At 43.5% G+C, this 22,467-nt stretch overlaps 1 protein-coding gene across 4 annotated transcripts in view; it reads left to right on the top strand.

The window, feature by feature from the left end:
- The first annotated feature begins 4,555 nt into the window (after positions 1 to 4,555).
- Positions 4,556 to 22,467, top strand: part of SHB (SH2 domain containing adaptor protein B) — a 142,392-nt gene continuing 124,480 nt past the window's right edge. For all 4 annotated transcript variants that reach the window (XM_075411208.1, XM_075411207.1, XM_075411206.1 and 1 more), the window contains exon 1: positions 4,556 to 5,448. In XM_075411208.1, the coding sequence (XP_075267323.1) occupies positions 4,867 to 5,448 (582 nt within the window). In that variant the 5' untranslated portion in view covers positions 4,556 to 4,866. The remainder of the gene's footprint in view (positions 5,449 to 22,467) is intronic.

The raw sequence follows: 22,467 nt of genomic DNA, 5'->3' as shown, positions 1-22,467 counted from the left end.
AGGAAAGGCTGAGTGAGTTTGGGCTGTTCAGCCTGGAGAAGAGAAGGCTGCGGGAACACCTTACAGCAGCCTTTCAGTACCTGAAGGGGTCCTATTGGAAAGATTGGAAAAATATTTTCAGCAAGGCTTGTTGTGATAGGACAAGGAGTAACGGTTTTAAACTAAGGGAGGGTAGATTTTGAGTGGATATAAGGAAGAAATTTTTTACCATAAGGGTGGTGAAACACGGGAACAGATTGCTGAGAGAGGTAGTGGAGGCCCCATGCCTGGAAACATTCAAGGCCAGGTTGGAGCGCACTGTGAACAGCCTGGTCTAGTTCAAAAAATCCCTGCTCATTGCACGGGGGTTGGACTAGATGACCTCTAAAGGTCCCTTCCAACCTAAAGCATTCTATGGCTCTCTGATTCTGTGATTCTGTGATCAAAATGTGAGCACTTCTCCTTACTCAGGAATAAACTATTTGATGGAAACTATAATTTTGGAAAGTAGAAAAATTACATCTTCCTAGTAATCCTGTGTTTAGTCATACACAAAAAAAAGAAAACACTCAGAATTTTGATATCTTGTGAGTAACAAATTGATCTGTAATCATTACCTAAATATGATGCAATATGAGAAAACAGGAGGAATCCAAACGTCTTATGGATGCTACGCACCCTTTCTGAACCATCCAATATTAGTCACCAAGAAAGAAGCATATCAGGAAAGAAAACATCTGTCTGTTTTGTGATGGCAGTTCCTAACGTGCTGAATGCTTGTGATTTTTTGATTAGCCCAAAACTACAAGAAAGAGGATTTTACTCCTTGACAGTTTTGTTCTCGATATTTCAATGCAAAAGCTGATCAGTACTGAAAAAGTTGCACTTGTTTTCTTGTACGATAACTGTAAAGTTAGGTAAGACAGCAGTGCTAGAATGTTTATTAATCTAGAAAGTTCTTAGCTCTGCATGTCACTTGCTACTGTTTTTCTTTATTTTAATTTGAAATGCACTGCATGTAACTGCAACACTTATTACACATGGAAACTAGAAGCATGAAGGGAAACAAATGTCTTGTAAATTCCAGAGTAGTTGCTACGTAAATTCATTATTTAATTCAGTTAACATGAGTAGTAGTGTGCACACTTAGTCAGCACAAATAAATGACTTGTGTGTAATAATATATATGTATCAAATGCCAGCTCTTCATCTGGTCTCAGTGGAGATAAGAATCTCTTTATTACTCTTTCTCTAAGTTGGAACAAATTGCAAAGCCTGTCCTGGTACTTCCACTTTGAGAGATGCGGAGCCAAGCAGAAGAAGTTCCATTTGTTTCACAAAATTTCAGGATTTGTTATTTCACAAAGAAGTTTTAAGAAAGTTCTCTTTCACTGCTACTCCTCTATCCCTATGTTTGGTTAAAAAAAAGCCAGAAACCAACCAACCAGACCACGTAACATTGGCCAAAGGTCTGAAAAGATGAAGCCTGGTTCCTCCAAAAAGTCATGTGAAAATGATTCAGAGCAGTGACTAGGAGGGCTGCAGGTGCAGATATACTCTGCATGAGCAGACTGGGGTTGGAAAGCAGCATCCAAAAGTGCTGTGGTCCTTGCAGACTCAGGTTGGAACAAACTCTAAGATTGGTATGCTCCACAGGCAATAGAAATATTAATCTCATTTTGCTGCTATGTCTGTCTTGCAGATTCTTTTGTTTGCATTCACAGGTATTATCCAGGTTTGGCTTTTCCTGGGGTTATCCAGTATCCCCATCTTTCCTATCCTGCCCAGTTGCTGAGATCTGATGACGCGTAAATTAAGACAACCTCTGAAATATTAGAGAAGTTGGCCGGCATTGGCACAATTTTGCTCATCTGTCACTCCAAGCTGCCTGTAAATGCAACGGAGAAAATATAGTTCCTCACTAATCCACAAGGGACTGTATTGGTCTGAGCTTGGGGTATGCTGGGGGCCTTCCCACCACTCCCATGCCTCCGTGCTGGAGCCAAATTCTTGATAGAAAGACTGGCAGAACAGGAATTAGGGAGCTGCTAGACTTCTGGGTAATGAGATCCTTCAAGTTTTAAAGAAATTGAAACTCATCTTGCTTCAGGGCAAAAACTCGCCCTTGTATAAAGGGCCTAGAACATGCCATTCCTAGAAACAACAACTGTTGGGAGCCTTGCAGCCCCCTGAAAGACCCTGGTACTAGCCAGTCAAGAAACAGGATATTTCTCAGGTTCAGGCTGAGAAGTTGCTCTAAAAAAACCTGGTCAGACAAGATGAATATGCTGAGCAGAGATGAGAGAACAGCGCTAAGGATGTAAAAACAGAAATCTTTCCTGTTGCCCAAGTCAGTAAAGGCAGCGTGCTATCCTTTCCACAGAACCTAATGGCAATGCTGCAGAAATTCCTGCCAGGAAGGAATTAGAATTAAACCCTGTGTTCCTAGGGGATGAGCTCTGTTCTTAGGCAGTTACTAAAACATATAAACACACTTCACTTGAACAAACTGCATGAAAATGACCAAACTCAAGGAATTTCTTTACACTCAAAAGAAAGAATTAGTCTTCCCATAGAGAATGTGCAGCCAAGAGCCAGATTATAATGGCCCATAAAGTCAGATAAAATCTTTACATGAAAATCTCATCCATCTTTAACTCATGAAGACAATTAACTCTTGAAGATATTTGACTCCATTTTGCCCTCAGAATTCATGACTGGGGGTGGGTTCATATAATATACTACAGGTATGACTCTGATTTTGGGTTTGAACAATGCCAACAGTGCACTACATAGCTGTTTGCCAAAATGCAACTTGGCACCACACAGATGACTTGTAATGAGAAGCAGATAAAAGGTTCATCTTCTTTTCCCTCCCCTGTTCTGAATATAAAAATTGAAGAAGAGGTCCATCTCCCAAGTGATTAAATGCAATAGTGTAAAATGTGACTAGATCCTGACATCTTAACACCACCCTCCAAATACTGCATAACATTGCCTTTCCCATCTTCAAAAGTGGCTTACATCTCAATTCTAATTTCAGGTCAGCTTCCTGTGCAGAAAGTATGACAGCAGCTCTGCTGCTCATGTTAAGAACATGTCCGTGGCTCCTAATGAAACTGGGATGTTCTTGTGGAGAGCTTTGACCTGTCTGAAAGGAACAGAACTCCTGAGCTGCAAGTCCCTAGCTTGCTCATCTCTCTGCATTCATTTTCTTGATAAAGCAACAGGGAGCTGGTGCTTCCCATGAAAGTATAGATCTGGAAAATCCTGTCATAAGTTGGAATGGTTTGAGTTGAAGGGATGAAAAAGATTATCCCAAAAGGAAAAGAACAACAAACTTTTTATTGCTTGTGTCGATGCGTCTGAATTCTGGTTAATGAAAACTGCCCAAAGATGTAATTGTTAGACCTTCTCCACCCTTTAGTTGAAGACGAATTCCACCTGTTCAATGTAGATGGAACAATACCACAACAAAACCCTCCTGTCTCATCAGAATGCACAACTGAAGCACCAGAAGTGAAGCCATCACCTAGGTAGTTCTTTGGTCTTCTTAACTTCTTTCTTGTGGCAGAGGCCATAGATAGCCCTGGAGACATCAGCCTAATGATATTCCTATCCCCACTGGAACATCCATTCAACGCCTCCAGCCGTCTCTCAGGCCAGACCAAACCAAACCAAACCAAACCAAACCAGAACTGGGGTGAGGACTAAAGATTCAGGTAAGACTATCACAGCTGGGCAGAAATAACTTGGGAAAACCTGCTATAGTAGGTGTTTACCATCGGGCAGATGGAGAGCAATACTAACTAATCTCAACTACAGTGGCCTAGAAGATTACAAACCCTCCTGGCAAGAAGTGAGCTGAGCAGCATGATTCACACAGGTATCATCTCTGCACTTGATTTACTGCAGCCAGCAGGAGTAGGGAGGTGACGGGTTCACAGTTGGGACATCATGACCTTAGAGGTCTTTTCCAACACTAGTGATTCAATGATTCTATGAGACCACATCACCCTGGCTGCAGGTGTTGTGACCCCTCCAGATGACAGGCTAGAGGACAGACAGAGGTCCTGGACCTCAGGCCAGCTAAGAAACGAGAGGCACCCGTACCTCCTGCCTCCTCAGGCCGACAGCTCTGCTCCTCCGCCCTACCATGGGCACAGAGCGGAAGCCTCGGCGGGTCCCACTCTCCGCAGCACCGGCCCGGTGGGGCCTGACGCGCCCCTACGGCGTCCTTTGTGCCGCGGGTCTCAGGCAGAGGCCATACTGACACTTCCTCGCTCCCCGGGGAGCTGCTGCTGCTGCGTGTCCAGCCCCGTCCCTCCTACGGCTTACGAGGAGGCAGCGACGAGCAAGACCCGGAACAACCTCGCTCCGGTCCCTCCCACAGGGAGGCGCTCGGCCATCCCCTTCCTGGCCAGGGCGGAACGCACCGCAGAGCCACCGCCCGCCGGCACCTGGTCCGACTCCGCCCGGCTCTCCCCGCCCCCGGCTGTGGCGGTGGGCGGGCCCTGCATGCAGATACGTCCCCCGCCTCCCTGGTGCGTGCTGAGGTCAGCCCGGGCTTCTCTGTAAGCGCGGAGTTGTGGGGGCTGTGCTCGCGAGAGCCCTAAAGCCGCGGGGGAGGACGCGGAGCTACGGCGAGCGCCTGGCTCAGGCCGGGAGAGGTTCTGGCCCGCCGTGAAGTCGGGGGCCTAAGTGGGGACTTTCTAGTCGTTGACAGCGGAAGAGCAGCGTGTGCGGGGAGTGAGGGCGCCCGCCCCGCCCCGCCCCGCCCTGCCCCGCCGCCCTGCTTCTCCATGCGGGCGGCGGCGGTGAGCAGGGCTGGCGCGCGGGGAAGCGGGGGTAGCGTGCGGTGCTGAGAGGCCGCGGCCGGGAGAGACGATGGCCAAATGGCTGAATAAGTACTTCAGCCTGGGCAATAACAAGACCAACGGTCCCCCGCAGCCTCCGCGGCCCGATTACCGAGAGAAACGCAACGGTGCCGGCAGGGCGCCCCGTTCCGACGGGCCGCCGCACCTCCACCTTCACCACCACACCTCGCCTGGCTTTCCGCAACGCTGCCTGCGCGACGACACCAGTGACCTGCTCCGCGCTTACCGCGCCCAGAAAGAGCTCGATTTCGAGGACCCCTACAGCGGGCCCGGCTCCTCCCTGCTCAAGCTGCGCACCATGTGCCGTCCGCACTACTCTGCGCCCGAGGAACTGGCCGAGAGGGCCCCCAAGGCTTTCTCCTCCTCGTCGTGCTGTGCCGCGCCTCCTGCCACCTGCGCACCTGGCTCCCCGCACCTCTTTCGCAGCCACAGCGAGCGCCGCCCAGCAATACCACCCGATGTGAAGTACATCTCGCCAAAGCACCGGCTTATCAAGGTCGAGAGCAGTGGTGGCAGCGATGACGCAGGCAAGAAGCTCAACAAGGGCTCCAAGCATCTGGCAACCTCTGTCCCCTCTGCCATGAAAGATAAAGTAAGTGTTGTGCTCTGTTTTCGCACCTGCAGACTGCTCTGGGGCTGTCAGCCCTTGGAAGAATATTTTGGTGAGGGGAGTAGCTCCTGTCTGAATGCATATGGAGTGGCCACTGCTCACCATGCTTCTCTGGGTGCCCTGGCCTTCTGATACCTCAGGGTAGGCAGGACAAGTGCAAGGCTGACACATGAAGTGGGGGTGCCCTGTCCTCTGTGCTTTCAAACTCGCCTCCCTTCTGATGGGACACGTTTGCAGGTGTGCTTAGGCCTTGCTCTGGGGAACAATGTACTACCAACCTGGTGACTGGTACCAAGGCTCTTGGGTTGGCATGCTCCTGTGGAACAGGATGTGAGTCTTTGAGGGAGTACTTGGGGAGCCCTACAGGCACTTGAGAAGCCCCATGCTTGTGACTCAAAATTGTGGCTTCCCCTCCATTGTCTGTGGTATGGAAGGCTCATATATAAAAAATTAAAAAAAAAATTGTTACCCTCCCAAGTCAGACTGCCTCTTTTTAGGGAGACAATTTGTCATGTGTTCAGTAATAACTTCTTCGTTTGCTAGTTCAATGTTGAAGGTGAAGTAGTTCAAAGTCCTGTGTTAAAACAGCATCACAACTTATATGATAACTGTGTTTCAAACTGGCAGGTACCTGAAGCAAACTCTGTAGCTATTAACTCAGTCACAAATGTTCTGCTATCTTTTACCAGTCATTGTCTACAAATATTAACAAATACAGCGCTCGAAAGTGCTGGCCTCAGGGACTTGGGTTGCAGGTGGGAAGCTTTGCAGGGGGAAGTAGCATTAACAATTTTGTAAGCGCAGCACATATCCCCCCACATCTGTTGGTCCCATGAGTGTAATTTCATTTTTTCATATATTGGGAATTTAATATTTATCCATTTTGTGAATTGGCATTTACAAGTTCAGTCTAATAGTCACACAACAGGAATTCTAAATATGTGCTGAATATTATCAACTTAAATAGTCTGTGTGTACATGTTTAAATGTAACATGATTGCATTGAGTAGTGACACATTTCCATGACAACTTGATAAATTATATCCTGTCCAGGTGGAATTCCAAATAAATCCGCTTGTGATGCTGATGATACAAGATTAAAACTGTAAAATTTATTACATCCTCTGTCATTTTAGGTGTAGTTTCTGACTGGAAGCAACTTCTTTTGTGGAAGTGATTGATTAAAGTTAGACTATGACTATTATAGTGATATATAAGATCTATATATATAGAAGAATTATATGTAATAGTATCACTATTAGGGTCTCAGTATATTCAGTGTTCTTTCAATTGCCCATGTTGATAGTACATATCTGCTCTTAGGCAAATACTTTCAGCAGCTTCAGAGAAAGTAACTACTTGGGGCAAAATGCTTCCAAATGCAGCTGCCATTATTTTTTTTTAATAGGGCATGATTTTTTAAAATTTAATTATCTTTCATTTTAGACCCCACTGAAGCAATTTTCAAAGCAGAAACTACATCTGTGGCTAGGTAACCTGCTACCTTGTGTGGTCATAAATCTGTGTGCTGCTCCCAGGCCGTTGTTTCAGATTCTAGAACTTGTTTTGAATGAGCAGCCTTTCTGGTTTTTGGTGGTTTTGGGTTTTTTTTTTGAGATACATAACACTCATGTCATAGTCACATTCTTTCTGGTTTTGAGAGAGAGAACTGTATGTGACAAGCAGGAAATCTCACATGCCAGAGAAATAAAATAACATCTACACCTCAAAAGGTAAGTGTACCTCCCCCCACCCATAGAAGAATTTGGCTGTGAGGAGCTACATAGCTTGCCTTTTGTTCACCTGTGTTATTTTCTACCAGTAATGGAAATGAAATCTGTCATATTTCACAGCCTTGAAATGTAAAGCCTGACAGGTGGACCCTGGTGAGTACTGCTCAGGCAGAGAACTGCTCCTCTCCTACACCTGTCTTTCATTGAGGAGAAGAAATGAGTTTACTTAACAGAGTGAAGATCTGGTTGTCATATTGGTCTGTCACCACAGAAATATGTCAGTATTTAATGACCCAACAGAGTTTGCTAAATTCTTGTGTTCCGTTCCAGCACCTCTGTTTTTTTCTTTTTCATATGCAAGGATGGAGCGCTGTTTTCCTTTATGTGTTAACTGACAAGTGAGAAGTATGATTTTCAACAAATTCAGTGAGCAGTTTTATAACCTTTGTGACTGGTTGTCAGTAAAGAGTTGGCTGAAGAGCTCAGTTGTGTATTAGTGGAATAGGAAGGAGATTCAGGAAGGTGCTTGCTCAGTGTGCTACTTACAAAGGACAAAGTATGGGTAATGACAGATTGGTTAATCAAAATTCCCAGGAAAAAAATTCAGGGAATAGCTGATTCAGGGAGTAAAGGAGATGGAGATTGAAAACAGTGGGAGGCGTGACTGTATTTGGTAAGATTCCAGGCACAGGTTGTAAAAGTATCCACAGAGATGTAATGTGTCTGGGGTTCAGAAAGCTTTGATGTGTAGAGGTAGAAGTACTGACTAAAGCTGAAACGGATAAAGCCAAATTGCAATGCATCTTTAATAGTGAGGTGACTAACTTCTACAGTGGATACCCAAGGGAGAGTCACCATTGACAGATGTCTGTCCCTTGGGCAGAGATGAATTTTTTTTATTCAGGTAGTACAATCAGGCAGGTTTTGGGGCTTTAAACACGACCTTCAAACAAGGGAGAGTAGGCTATGTTAGAATTCGTGGCAGAAGCAGCTCAGTTCTTCCAGTATGGAAGATAAGAAGTTACTGGCCTCCATCTTTAGTGTTGGCCTGGGAGATGTTAACTGCTTAGTTGTCCTGTGGCAAAGGGATGAAAGTAGGCGAGCTGGGACAATAAGTGGCTATATGCCAGAACAACCTGGCAGCTACTGTATTTGTGTGAGAATAAATGAGACTTGGCATTACGTCAACTCAATAGACAAAACCCACTTAGCTAACTGTGGCTCTAAAAGAATGAGTTGAAGTCTTCCTGAGCAGCTCTTCTCTATGTGGCATTGAGTGGTGTGTGTAAATCCATGAAAGTAGTAGTAGTTGAGGGGAAAGTATCTGTGTGAAAGGAAGCTTTGTGTATTTTATCACCTATTACAGTTTTTTGAACTTAGACATTTCTCTGCCTGGCTTTGCAGCTGAAGAACCTGGAACAGTATTCAAAGAGCAGCCATATCATACTCCATTGAAGGAAGTTCTTAAGATTTTGAAGTTGGGATTGTAGGGTACTTGTCCTTTAGAAGACAGTTATTTCATAATGAGCAGCATTTTGCACTCCCTCTGTGCAGTGGAGTTAGAACTGTGCAGCAGTTCTGCATATGGAATGCAGAAGACACTACAAGTTGCAGTATCCATCTCCACAGGACAGGACATACCTGGTGCTGTAGAAAATAGATCAGTTCTGCACAGGCAGAGCTGATTCTGTGCAAAAGCATGTAAAAGTTGTGTGACAGCAGCAATCAGGCAGGAAACTGTTTAGGGCAGCGTAGTTGCTGACTTGATTTACAAAGGTCTGAAAATAATTTCTGTGTATGAATTCCACACTTGCATGAGAAAAAAACCCCCCATTGTTGTCATGAGATCCACCTCAGAAGCATGTAGTGCGGAGATCTGGCTGCTAGCTAAGCGTGAGGGCTAAAGCTGTTTGCTTTGAAGGGTCTCCCCCCATTACGTAAGAAACAAGTATCTTTCTGATATTGCAGTAGACTGTGGAAATGCTGTTTGAACTTTCAAGGTCTTGCATGAAAGTGCTTAGGCTCCATGGAACATTATTGATATCTGTATATAATTAAAAGCTTTTAGTAACATTGTGAAGATGTTTGTCGTATTTCTATATACAGAATGTCTAAGTTTTTGATCTTGCAAGTGAGAGCAAGTCAGGTCTTGCAGCTGATATTTTGAGGTGCACTGAGAAAATACTTTAAAGGTGTCTAAGCAATGTTGGGGTTATTTGTATCAAATTACGTAGTTTCTGGAGATCCTAAACTACAGTTGTAACTCCATCTCTTATTCCCATGTTAAATCCATTGCAGCAGTGTGTCAGGCTGCCACTTTTTGCAATTGATTCTACTCTGAAACAGTCTTCCTCTCTGCATGTGGATCCCATTGGCATGTGGCTCTGCCTTTGAGTCAAAGGTCTCAAGAAAAAGATACCCCTGGTCACTGGTCTTGTGAACCTGTATGAATGGCTTAGGCAAGGCCACACATCATGGCAGCAAGCTGCATTTTTTCCATGTATCTCATGTTGCTGTAGTGCAGCTATAATGCAACTAGAAATGCATTTTTCCATGTATGTCAGTCTCATGATTAAGGGACTATCACAGCTTATGGACGGGAATATGTTCAATTATTACCTGAGCCTGCACAGTCTTAGAGACTTTCGGCCTGTTCAGAGTGATGTGGTAAGCTGTTCATTTACAAGTATGTCTGGCATCTGCAATGTATTACACAGCTTGGAACAGTCTCAGCTGCGAGAACCACCCAAATGTTCAGACTCTTGGACATAGAGAGATCCAAGCAAGGAAAGGCTATCGGGAGGTAGTATGAAGCAATTGTACACATGAAAAGCTGGGAGGGAGTGGCAGTCTTCTGGAAGAGTGTATCGTGTATGTCCTTGTAGTAAACAGATCCAAACCCTTGAAAGAAAGTACCTCAGTTACTGGATTCAAGCAAGAAGACTGACTTGCGCCTTCTGAACTAAGATGCGCTTATTGAACTATTTATTGGGAGACTGTAGCTAGATGTGTTCCACATGGCCTTATTCTGAAAAAGGCTAATACTGCAGTGCAAATGCCCATAGGAGAACTGGGCAGGGTGGTGGACGTTGTCCTGTGTCCACTTCTTTCCATGCAACCTGTGTATCTAATATCTGTGAACCGTGCTCACTTGGCCCCCAGGGAGCAAGAACACATGATTGCACCACTCTTTCACATGTACCCTCTCTTGCTTCACAGGAGACCATGTGTGTTTCTGTGCTGGGCTGTCTTCCCAAATCCAAGAGATCCACACTGTTGCTAGGATCACAGAATCTGAGCTGTTCTGTGTTTAATTTCTGTGTTCATTACATGGTACAAAGTGCTTATTCCTTTTGAACTGAGAGGATGAGGGGTACACGATGTTAGGTATGAGGTTGAAAGTTCCAGACAAAAACTCAGAAGGGGGATACATTTTTCTTTTAAAAAGTGCCTGTGTTTTTCTTTGCATTGTCCAGCTGTAATCTGTTTGGTTGCATCTGTAATCATAGAGAGTTCAATCCTGATGTTGTGTGCCTTTCCTATTCCTGAACAACAAGCATTAACGTGTGCATTTTTCTGTCTCTTCTACCTTTATTCTGAGCATCCTGTGGGGTGAGATGTGGCTGCTATGTGTTCTAGAGGAGAGTGTGTCTGGGCTTGGTGCTTTAACTTTTGTGTCCCCATCTGTATTCAAAGTCACATTTTGAAATATTTACCAGCAGACATTTGTAATGACTGAAATTTGCACCAGGAGCTTAGTCTTTACTGCAAGGACAGAATCACAGAATTGCAGAATGGTTGAGGTTGGAAGGGGTCTCTGGAGATTTGTCTTTTCCAACCCACCCTGCTTAAGCAGGACCACATAGATCCAGTTGCCCAGGACTATGTCCAAACAGCTTTTGAATATCTGCAAGAGCGGACAGCACAACCTCTCTGGGCAACCCGTGCCACTGTTCAGTCACCTTCACAGTGGAGAAAGTGTTTTCTGATGTTCAGATGGAAGCACCTGCATTTCAGTCTGTGCTTATTGCCTCTTGTCCTGTCACTGTGTACTGCTGAAATGAGCCTGGCTCTATCTTCTTTGCACTGCCTCTTCAGTTTATTTGTATACATTGATAAGATCCCCCTCGAGGTTTCTCTTGTCTAGGCTAAACAGTCCCAGTTCACTCGGCCTTTCCTCATGCATGAAGTGCTCCATTCCCTTCATCATTTTCGTGGCCCTTTGCTGGACTCTCTCAAGTATGTCCATGTCTCTTTTGTACTAGTGATCCCAGAACCGGACCCAGCACTCTGGGTGTGGCGTCACCAGTGCTGAGGAGAGGGGAAGGTTCACCTCCCTTGACTTGCTGGCAATGCTTTGCCTAATGCAGCCCAGGATGTCGTTTACCTTCTTTGCAGAAAGGGCACATTGCTGACTCATGTTCACCTTGATCTCTGCCAGGACACCCAGGTCCTTTTCTGCTGTGCTGCTTTCCAGCTGGGTGGCCCCCAGCATGTGCTGGTGCGTGGGCTTGCTCCTCCCCAGGTGTAGGACTTTGCATTTCTTCTTGTTGAACTTCGCAACGTTCATGTCGGCCCATTCATCCAGGTTCTGGAGGTTCCTCTAATGACAGTACAACTCACTGGTACCTTTGCCATTCCTCCCAGTTTGCTATTGTCTGCAAACCAGCTGACTGTACACTCTTCCTTCATCATCCAGATCATTAACGAAGATGTTAAACAGGACTAAACTCTGTATTGATCCCTGGGGTATCCCACTAGTCACGGGACTCTAACTAGACTTTGTGCCATCAGTCACCATCCCCTGGACCTCGTTGTTCAGTCAGATTTCAATCCACCTCACTGTCTGCTCAGCCAGCCTATACATCAACAGCTAGTACATGAGGATCTTATTTGAGACAGTGTCAAAGGCCTTACTGAAGTCCAGGTAGGCAATATCAACTGCTCTCCCCTCATCTACCAATATTTTTCAGTTCTAGCTGAAAAACTAACAGAAGCACTTGTCACTGCAGTGTACTGCAAGTACTTGGGATGTTTTCCATTGGAGGGATGGAAGGCCAGCTGAAAGTTAATTGTTTCTTCATGATGGTAAAAATAGCTACAGTTTGCTTGGTCTGGATTAAAAGCCTGCTGAGGTGCTTTGTCTCTGTAGCTGAGATCAGTTCATTGATGTCAAACAGTAATGCTTGGATTCTGGTATTGTCTCCATGTGTCTTAGCAAAAATACTAGACATTGGATCATCAGTGGCTATATTCACACAGGTTTTAAAAACATCTCACAGGCTTTATGTGTGAGAGTGATAGTGATCACTGAGGGACTTTAACCACTTAAAATTTATAATGTGATACTTCTTTTTAAAGGTGAACTGGAGGCTGCTGAAGGAAACTATAGGATGAGTGTGTGTGAACAGACTGCTCTCCTGGAACTCATATCTCTGCTATTCTGAGATATTTAAAGATCTATTTTAATCTTGTAAGGTTTAAAAAACCATAAAACCCAAAGCGACAAAAGATAGTCTTAAATCTTCAAAGAAAAGTCACAAGTGTCCCAAATGTAGTTTTGAAGATCAGCAGGTACTCTGGATGAGATACAAACGGCCTACAGCAGTGCTACATACTCTGGGTAGTTTCAGTGTAGGGACCTTATAAAGATTGTAGTTCAGTAAAGTGTGACTGCAGAAGTTTGTTACAGAATGTTGCTTCCAATGGATTCTCTCCAAGTGAAGTTTTAGAGTGGTCACTTTCTTTAAAGAAAGTGCTATTTTTCAGATACAACCTTTCTTCCCTAGTTTCAACTGATACTGTTCCAGCAAACAGATTTTTGGCCTGTCTTCGAATAGAATAAAATATTTTCATTTGGAAGGGACCTACAACGATCATGTAGTCCAATTGTCAAACCACTTCAGCTGACCAAAAGTTAGAGCATTTTATTAAGGGCATTGTCCAAATGCCTTTTAAACACTGACAGGCGTAGGGCATCAGCCACCTCTCTAGGAAGCCTGTTCCAGTGTTTGACCACAATCAGTAAAAATAATATTTTGTAATGTCAAATCTGAACCTCTCCTGATGCAGCTTTGAACCATTCCCACTCATCCTGTCACTGGATACCAGGGACATCAGCACCTCCCTCTCCACTTCCCCTCCGAAGGAAGCTATAGAGGGCAATGAGGTTGCTACTCGGCCTCATTTTCTCTGAAGTCCTTAGCCACTCCTTCCAGCCCTTTCACCAGCTTTGTTGCACTCCTCTGGAAGTATTTGACTACTTTAACATCCTGCTTAGATCGTGGGGTCCAGAACTGCACATAATGCTCAAGGTGAGGCTGCACCAATGCTGAATACACTGGAATAATCACATATATGGTTTGGCTGGTTACGCTGTATTTGATGCACCCCAGAATGCGGTTTGCCCTCTCGACTTCCAGGGCACACTGCTGACTCATACTTAGCCCGAGGTCAGTTAGCACCCCAGGTCCCTTTCTTCAGGGCTGCTCTCCAGCCAGTTCTCTCTCAGTTTATACTTGTGCCCAGTGTTAGTCGACTCCAGGTGCAGAATCTGGCATTTGGATTTGTTAAATTTCATGCCAAGTATCATGCTTGCTGTATTTCATGTCTTCTGTGTAACTCTGTCTGTGGTGTGTGTAGAAAGGAGTAAATGCTTGGTTAGTGTTAAACTGGGAGAATGTACTGCGAGTTAATAAGAAAGCACTGATCCAGTGTGTTGTGGCTTTTGTGATCTGTGACTAACTTCTCTCTGTTTCAGATTAGAGAGACATTCCTTTGCCTCCATTTCCAGTGCTCCTCTCTTGTTTCTGATACCCTGACATGTCTACGTTAAAGAAGTAAGCTGTTAGCCATAGTGCTCTGCCAGAGATCTGCAGGGGATATTGAAGAAAGAAAGGCCACTGCAGGCAGTTTGAAACCTGAAATTCATTTGAGAAGCTCTGCTGTGGCTGACAGACATGTATCTCTGGTAAAGGCAGTACAAAGTTACTAAGATTGCAGCAGCAATGAAGAAGGTGAGCTGGATGATTTAGTAAATCCTGGGAGCAATTTTTCTACTGCGAGGATTAGACAAATGACTTGAAAATAGATACAGCTAAGAAGGCTGCAACCTAGGATAAACTAAAGACTGCCAGACGCTCCAAGATTATGATAGGAAGGTTGAGAGCTGCTTAGAATGCTTGCTGCATTCTGTTTTGTGAAGAACAAGTGTCCCTAAGGCTGTAGACAAATGCCTGTCTTGCCCCCACTCCCACACTCCTGTTATGAAGCTCACACAGGGAAAGTTCCAGAGGTGGACTCAAAGAAGATTTTGGCTGTGGGATGCAGCTCCCAACTGTTATGTGCAACACTACACTCTGCAAATGAATGGATGGTTGATTTGACTTGTACGTGACTGTGATGCAATGTGTGTTGAAATGGATGACTCAGATAGTCTGGGTTCACTGAACTGCACAGGTGTTGCTGATGGGTTTCCAGATGACTTTCAAGGATGATGGAAAGTATTGGATGCAACATAGGTGCTATTGAGTTGGGTTTGCTGTCACCATACGTCTGAGAGTTCTTGGTGGTATATGTGTCTGTTACATACTAAAGTCATTTTAACTGCTGATCTGGCATGAGGGAAGAGATGCTGAATTATGGCATACAGGGAGGAGATACAGACTCCAAGGGGAATTTCAGCTGGGAGTCGTGAGCTGTGGTGTAGGATCCTGGCTCATCAGGGAGTGATGTTTGTCTTAGGATTGGTTTCCTCTGGTCTAGGGTGGACTGAGTTCTGGGCTATATCATCTGTCTGCTCCATGAAAGTAAAGCTGAACACCAGTCTGGAGAGTGGGCAGTTCTGGAGTGACTTTCCACCCAGGACTATACAACTTGGTGAATGCTGAGCTGTGCAGGGGAACAAGCTAATTATACAGAGTTTTCCACCACCATTGTGTTATTAGGGAAATTGTCAGGAGCGGGGGGGGTTGTAGTTGGTCACTCTTTGGCACTAAGTCTAGAGAAGCCTTGTGGTAGTAGGCAGCTGTTGCTGGCTTGATATACCCAGGTTGTTTTATTGGTCTTCCAGTTGTTGTCTAGTATCGTAGAGTGGCTCTTTTGCAGCTGGAAAGCCTGCACAGAGGGGCTCCTACCACTCCAAAGTCAGAGCATTTAGTGCACTGGAGGTGTCAACTTGCTCGTGCTGCTGAAGGGGGCACAAACAGTTTGCAATGGCTGCCTGATGTGAGACTGAAACACCCTGACTTCAGAAGTGGGCAGCTGTGTGCAGATCTCTGGGCAGAACAGCAGGATGCTGGCTGGGTTTCTCTTTACAGGATGATAGGCTAGAGCCACACAGCTAGGCTTTTCTGAGTCAGTAGAAGAGTGCACCTCTTTCTCTGCTTCCCTTAGCTTTCTGGTGCAGAAAGAGAAGCCATGTGGCCCTACTGCTGCTCAGCAGGTTGGTACCCTATTTTTGAGAGGTCAGGTGGGCTGCAGGGATGCCCCTGGAAGGATATCACTGCATGCAGGGGCCTTCCAGTTCCTAGCACTGGCATACCCATTACAAGCTTTCCTTGTGTGCTTTGCATTTGGTTTACCTCTTACTGCTTCTGTAGAAGTTCACCACTTGATCTTTCTATTTGTTGATTGCTATGATGATCTATACTCAAAAAAGCCATCTGTGGGAGAGAGGGAATTAATCCATTGCTTTTACATGTCTTTGCTGATTCAGTAGTGATGACTTTGATCTGGTTTTGGCAGCTGGCAACTTCATGGAGGTGGAAGAGAAAGCTACATGCTGTAGATATAATCCATGCTCTTGCAGTATCTGTAGTCACATATGAAGACCATGGAGCATTCCTTGTAAGAGTTAAATTTGCATCTGTGAACAAGCATTAGCTTACCAAAAGTATTAGAGGAACAAATAGTAGTAGTAGTAGTAGTGAGACATGTCCCTATGATTACACATTCTTGTGCCATTGTGTTTTTACGTTCAACCAGCAATTCTAATTAAAGTCTTTAGACTGATAAAGCTAATAAATGTAGGAGAAAAGGAGGAGTTATATTGTTTAACCTCAAAAGGTAATAACAATCTGCATATGGCTAAATGTTGGATAAGGCTGAAATGGATAGCAAAAGAAAAAAGAATCCTGCCTAAAAATGAAGGCAGTGTTGGAGTTTGCATGGGTGGCAAAAGAAGGCGGGTGAAGAGAGTCAGTTTTATTGCGTTACAGGCTCTGACTTTAAATACAAGTACATGGTTGATACCAGGTATTGCCTGTGCAGGGATTTTTCTAAATTATTAGCCAAGTCCAGAGCAGTCCATCAGTATAGCACTTGCATGTCTTCCGTCTTCATGGGAACTATGGTATCTGTGAATGGAATCCAAATACCTACTTAATCACATCCCCTGGTCTACGCATCTTCTGTCTTTCTGACCTATCCATCTTCTGCCTGATCTCAAACTGTTACTGTAGTCTACCAATTTTATTAAAGTAAATTTAGGTTTTTTGTTACATATGTTGAAATCATTTGTACATATACAAAAATATTATATATATAATATATAAATAACTATATATATAAAAGATAGTTATTACAAGTTATCTTATATATGTAAACATACATACTGCTGAGAAAGACACTGTGGACCTTCCATCATTGGAGACTTCCAAAACTTGTGTGGGCAAGACCTTGAACAACCTGGCCTAGCTTTCATAGTACCCCTGCTTTGAGCTGAAGAGCTGTTTAATTGTCTTCAGAGATTGCATGGAACCTAGGTCTTAATGCAACTCTAATGTTCAAAAACCATCCTGGAGCCTGAGTGTTGTCGACAGACTTATGTTGATATAGTGCATTGCTGTAAGGACAGTAGTGCAGGATCTAAGGCACAGCTGTGTCAGGCTGGAGTGCTTTTCCCCATGCTGTAGATAAATCTGTGCAGGAAGTGAATGTGGAGTTAGTCTGACAATAGTCTCTAAAGCATACAAGCATAGCTTCTTCTGCAAAAGCATGAAGGAATGAATAGGGGTTTGTTCAGATCAAGTGCATGTGTATATAGTTGGGCATGGCTGGGTGAGTCAATGGGAGAGAATGATATTGTGATGACGGTAAAGCAAGGCTCAATACTGGTGCTGATCAGCAAGAAGGAATGAATTGTGCTTGCTTCTATAGATTGTTCTCTGACTTGTCACATGGGTGTGTGCGGGAGCTGGGTGAGTTGAGTCTGCATGTGAACACAGAAGTACCGAGGCACTATGCATAGCTAAAACTGCAGCACACAATTCTGTTTCAACAGCTGGGCCACCATAAATCTTACTGCTTTCTTACTACTGCATGATACCACAGATACTATCTGCAGCCTTTCCTTCAAAATTGCTCACATAAGGACAGAGGTCTTGTATTTGCAGGTTTTCCAAGGCGGTGAACTTTATTTGGATAAAAAGTGGTACTGAGGCTATGGGGAGGAGTACCCAACAGGTTCTTAAATTCAGTGCTTCATGGAAGAAAGCATAAGTGCAAGTCTTTATTCATTTGGAAAACAAACCCAGACCAAACTTCACAGTCCTTCTGTATGCAGGCTGAGCTTTGTCCAGGCTTCATAATCGGAGACCGTTCTGATGTATAGTTGTCTGGGCATTAAAAGAAAATATTATTTTTAAGGAAACATCTGCCTAGGGCATGTTTGGGATGTAAGACCTGGAGATCACTTGAGGACAAGGAGATAAATTTGTGATTTGTAAGAAATTTCCCTTGGTGGCTGTAAAAAAAAATCAAAACAAAACAAAAAAACCACTTCACATAGAATGATTTCTACTGTAGCTAGTGACTGGTCTTTTTTAACTATAAATTCTCAGACAGGATGAGGAATTTTCGTTATATTGTGTTAAATATGTTAACCGTCGTGTTCTCTGACACAAATTCAGTTTCCAAGTGCTCATCTTCTGCATCTCTGCTAACAGTTGTGTGTTTTTGTCTGTGATATTGGTGGACTTAATGATATTGGTGGACTTAATTGCTGGTTACAAAAGCTGAGAGAGGAATATATGGTCTGTCTTTAAAAAAAAATTTAACTATATATCAATAATGTATTTGTAATATATAATGTTTAATAATAAATATTACCCCCAGAAAGAGTCTCCCATAATAAGTCTCCCAAAGGATTAGCTGGCAGGAGAGGTCTTTCGGTTTCTTGCTGTATGTTATTTATCACAATTCCTCTTGGATTCTTCCAGAACAATGTGTCCTTAATTATCATAGCTACTAAGTCAGTCAAATAACTAACAGTTCTGTGCTGAAGTCACTCTTTCAAGGACAGATCTTTTGTATTTCCTTTCAGTTCAAAGAAGTGTTATCCCTAATGACTCAGTTTACTTCGATGTGGTAAGTTCTCATTGGTTTCTTTTTCATTTGTTCACTTTAAAACATGTTTTTTAGTCAGATAGCGATATCTGCAATATTACACATTTAGATATGTTCTTCGTTGTCTTCCTGTTGCTGCATATGCAAATCATGCCTTTGCATGTGCAAATACTCATTTATACTTTTACATATATTATGATATTAATTATGTCTTAAATGGTATTTTTTAAGACTCTAGAAGAATGAAGACTATGCATCAACAGTGAAGCTTGCACCTTAGTTGATATGTATTAGAAGGGTAAAAGAATCTCAGCTTGTATTTAATTTTCTAGGGGGTTTTGTTGTTTTTGTTGTTACTTGCTCTTGTATCTGCTAATTGACTTTTTAGAGCTATGGTTTGGAGTTTGTCAGCTTGTCTGGTAACTGAGCCATACCCCTTTTCTTTTGCCTTGGAGTTTTAACAGACAGCCTCCTAGGGAGAACTCCTTTGTTTCCTGTATCCGTGTTGATCTTGTTGATCTTTCTGATTGCGGAGGCTAAAATACAATTTTGACTTACTTTTGAGCGATGCACTTCTATGTAAGTATTGGCATTTCTTTTGCTTGAAGTTACGTGTGTCTGAAGTTACTATTACTAGAACTGCATCATGGGAAATCATGTCATATGTGTATGCAGTGTCATAGGATGGGCTTATATAGAACAGGAATTGGTAGTTGTAGGAGCACGCAGTCCAATCTGATAATCTTGAATACTGCTAAGAGATGAGCCACAGGTCTTTAGCAATAGGCCTGACAAGTGCAGCCAATTGAGACATGAATTTGGAACCTGAATGGCTGCCTGAGGCCTTCTGAGGATTCCATGATAGCTGTGATTCATTTTGACAGGCAGGACCCACATGATAGGTGGCTGGATTTGGCAGAGACGTAAGTTAACTCTGTCCTGCTCCAAAGGTGAGACCCTGTGTGTGAATGCCCTCTCTAGCCTGCATTTACAAAACCTCAGCGTACTGACATTCCTCTTGTGTCTAAGGCAGAGGTGTCAGGTACAACATTAGATCCTGGGTGGCCTGACTAGTTGAGACTTCTGGGAGGAATGTATTAGTAGGTGATGGATGGCATCCATTCCCTTCTCTTTCCTATCCTGTGTTTGTTAGTCACTAACATGAAAAATGAATATGGAGGCCAGATGAACAAGTTTAGCCATTTGCCTTGGAAGTGCATTTAACCCAAGATGTGGGAGGGGCACTGCATGCAGTGCCTAAGCTGGGATCTTCTGTGCTGGCCTTGGTTTCTGGACAACAGAAAACAAATGGCTGATTGAGAACAGTTTGCTGGGCAGTGGCTGAAAAGTTGTTGGGAGGAAAAAACGCAGCACACATATCCCCATATGGGACACCGGTGAGCCCTGCTGAACATGGAGACTCTTTGATTATCACATGAAAAGGCCTGTTCTGTTCCTATGTGCCCGTGAAGGACAGGTGACAGCATGGTGCTCTCCCAATGGATCTTCCCCACATAGCGTGGAGGTGGTTAAGATCATGACCTGCGGAGCCCCACTGCACATGCAAGGGATGTACCTGTGATACTGATAGATTTTTGAACAGAACTTGCATATAAGATTGGCAAGCTTGTGCATTGTGAGGGTAGTATAAAGGGGTACGAGGACAATGTACTCACACCCTCTGGCATGAAGCAAAGGTTTTGTTTATTATGTGTACCATCACTAGAAAACTGTTGTACTCAGAACCTTGTTGTTCATCAAAAGACTTTGTACTTTTTCTGACTCTGACCTGCTGCATATAGGCTTGGAAGATGAGCTTGCTAAGGCAAAAGTAATTTCTGGGGAGACAGCACAATGACTTGCAGAGCAGAGTCTGGCTGGGATCTCTGAGAACAGGAGAAATAATCTTCTGTAATGGGTTTGTGAAATGGAGTTTAGACATTTGAGGTAGTTATGTTATAGAAGAGCTAACAAGCATACTCGTTTTGAGTTTTTCAAGCCTTTTTGAACAAAAGCCTTGATTTGAAAGAAGTAGAAAAATTTGAGACTTCCTAGAAGTGGAGAATCTATAGCTGCTCTGGCCAGCTGCCGTATCTAGGCTGAGAATTAGTAAATTTTAATATACATGAAAAAAGTAACGGTCACCTGGTGAGCCTTCTGACAGCTCAGAGCTGTAAAGCAAGTGTTAATAAGGAAAGACGTACAGCTCCAGGAAGGTGAAGCAGACTGCTTTTTCTGCCTGAGTGCTGAGAAGTGAGTTTGGGATTTGTTTGGAGGTTTTTATTTGTTTTTCTTTTGGATTTGGGTGGAGTTTTTTGGAGAGTGGTCATTTGGGGGAGCAGGTTTGCCCAAACTGACAAATTTTGATAGGTGACCTGATTGGAAATGTAGTTATGGTGAGCTGTATGGAATCTCATAGTGCTTGTCATACTGTTATTCATCTGGAGGGGAGGAGTTTACACTCACTGACCATGCTAGGGGAGGTTTTGACTCCAGGGATTACTGTAGTTGGTATGTTTCAAGCCTCAGTCTGATCTGGTACAGACTTACAGATAATAACATGTCATGATAGTAATATCTAAAACAATGAAATAATGTACATTTGGACTATCTTTTTTTTTAATTTCCTTGTTAGCAAGCAGCTTTTGCTTTGTTAGACTTCTTCTGAATAACAATTTTCTTACTTTAGTACTTCTGTTCATGTTTGGTAGAGTAAGCTCTTGAATATGTTACCATTATGCTTAAAGCAAATCATTCTTGATTTTTACCTTCTTTGACAGCATTTTAGATGTATAATTTTCCTCCTGGTATATTTTTGGCAAATGGAGAAGACGAAATATCAAATAACTGCATTAGACTGCTTTCTGTTTTATTTTTTAGTACAGTTATGGTAAGGCTTGTCAGGTATTAACTTGTTAACATGTGTAACATGAGAGCAGAACAGAGCCCCTGCTACCATGCAGCAGCTCTTAACAGGATTGCATCAAAAGACTAAATCGATAGCATTTCAACTGCAGCACTTTAGGAGATAAACCTGTCATTGTGACTAGGAGCAATTACTGCTGCATGATACACATAGCTGTATTTGTCTTAAGTGTGTGCAGCTGCTGCCATGTGATTTATTGCTTGGGCATATGTTGCCAGACGTGGAGGAGGGGACTTTTTTCCTTCGGGTTAGCCAGTTTTCACAATACTGTGGCAGTAATTTTGGACACTAAGTGAGAGAAAAATATTTATTTTGTCCCTCTGTTATCCATGTCAGTCTGGTGGTTTCTGGTTGAACAGAAACTTCCAGTCACTTTAAACTTTGAGTGGAGCAAAATACAATTAATTTATAAACAAAACATCAATCCCAGATACTTTTGTATCTGAGCTGTTAACCTGTGACTGTAGGACAGCTAAGTCTTGCTCTGACACTCACATCTGTGCATTCACTGATAACAAATACACCTTCTAGAATGTCCTTTCTTTGGGAAATGATCTGTAATACAGGGGTTGGGCGCTTATGCTGAGGAATGTGGTGGGGTTTTTTTGGATGACTGTGTTTTTCTTTTGTTTTGGGGATTTTGTTTTGGGTAAGCAAAGTAGCTAATATAAAATAGCAGTGTAGCAGTGTTGCAGGGCCTGAGTAGTGAACAAAGTGTGTTAGATGTTTTGTTCCCTGATCTTAAGGGATGTCTCTGCCTTTTCTAATACAGTGTTCACTTACTCCATGGCATTTGTGCAGGTGTTTGATCTGGAAATGCTTCTGTGTCCTATTTTTTGCTTTGTCTAGTGGGGTAGGCTGGCAGCAGGAGACAGGAGCAGACGCAGTTTCAGTTTCATAGCTGGCAATGTACTCGTGGTTCTTTGTTGAAGATATTGAAACTGTTGGAATAGCAGTCTGCTGTCAGTCTTACTGGTGCTGGTCTTAAAGATGTAA

Source organism: Opisthocomus hoazin, chromosome Z, assembly GCF_030867145.1.
Source record: "Opisthocomus hoazin isolate bOpiHoa1 chromosome Z, bOpiHoa1.hap1, whole genome shotgun sequence".
In the NCBI taxonomy this organism is placed as follows: domain Eukaryota; kingdom Metazoa; phylum Chordata; class Aves; order Opisthocomiformes; family Opisthocomidae; genus Opisthocomus; species Opisthocomus hoazin.
The sequence above is the reverse complement of the archived record's forward strand: the minus strand, read 5'-3'. Positions and strand labels throughout refer to the sequence as shown.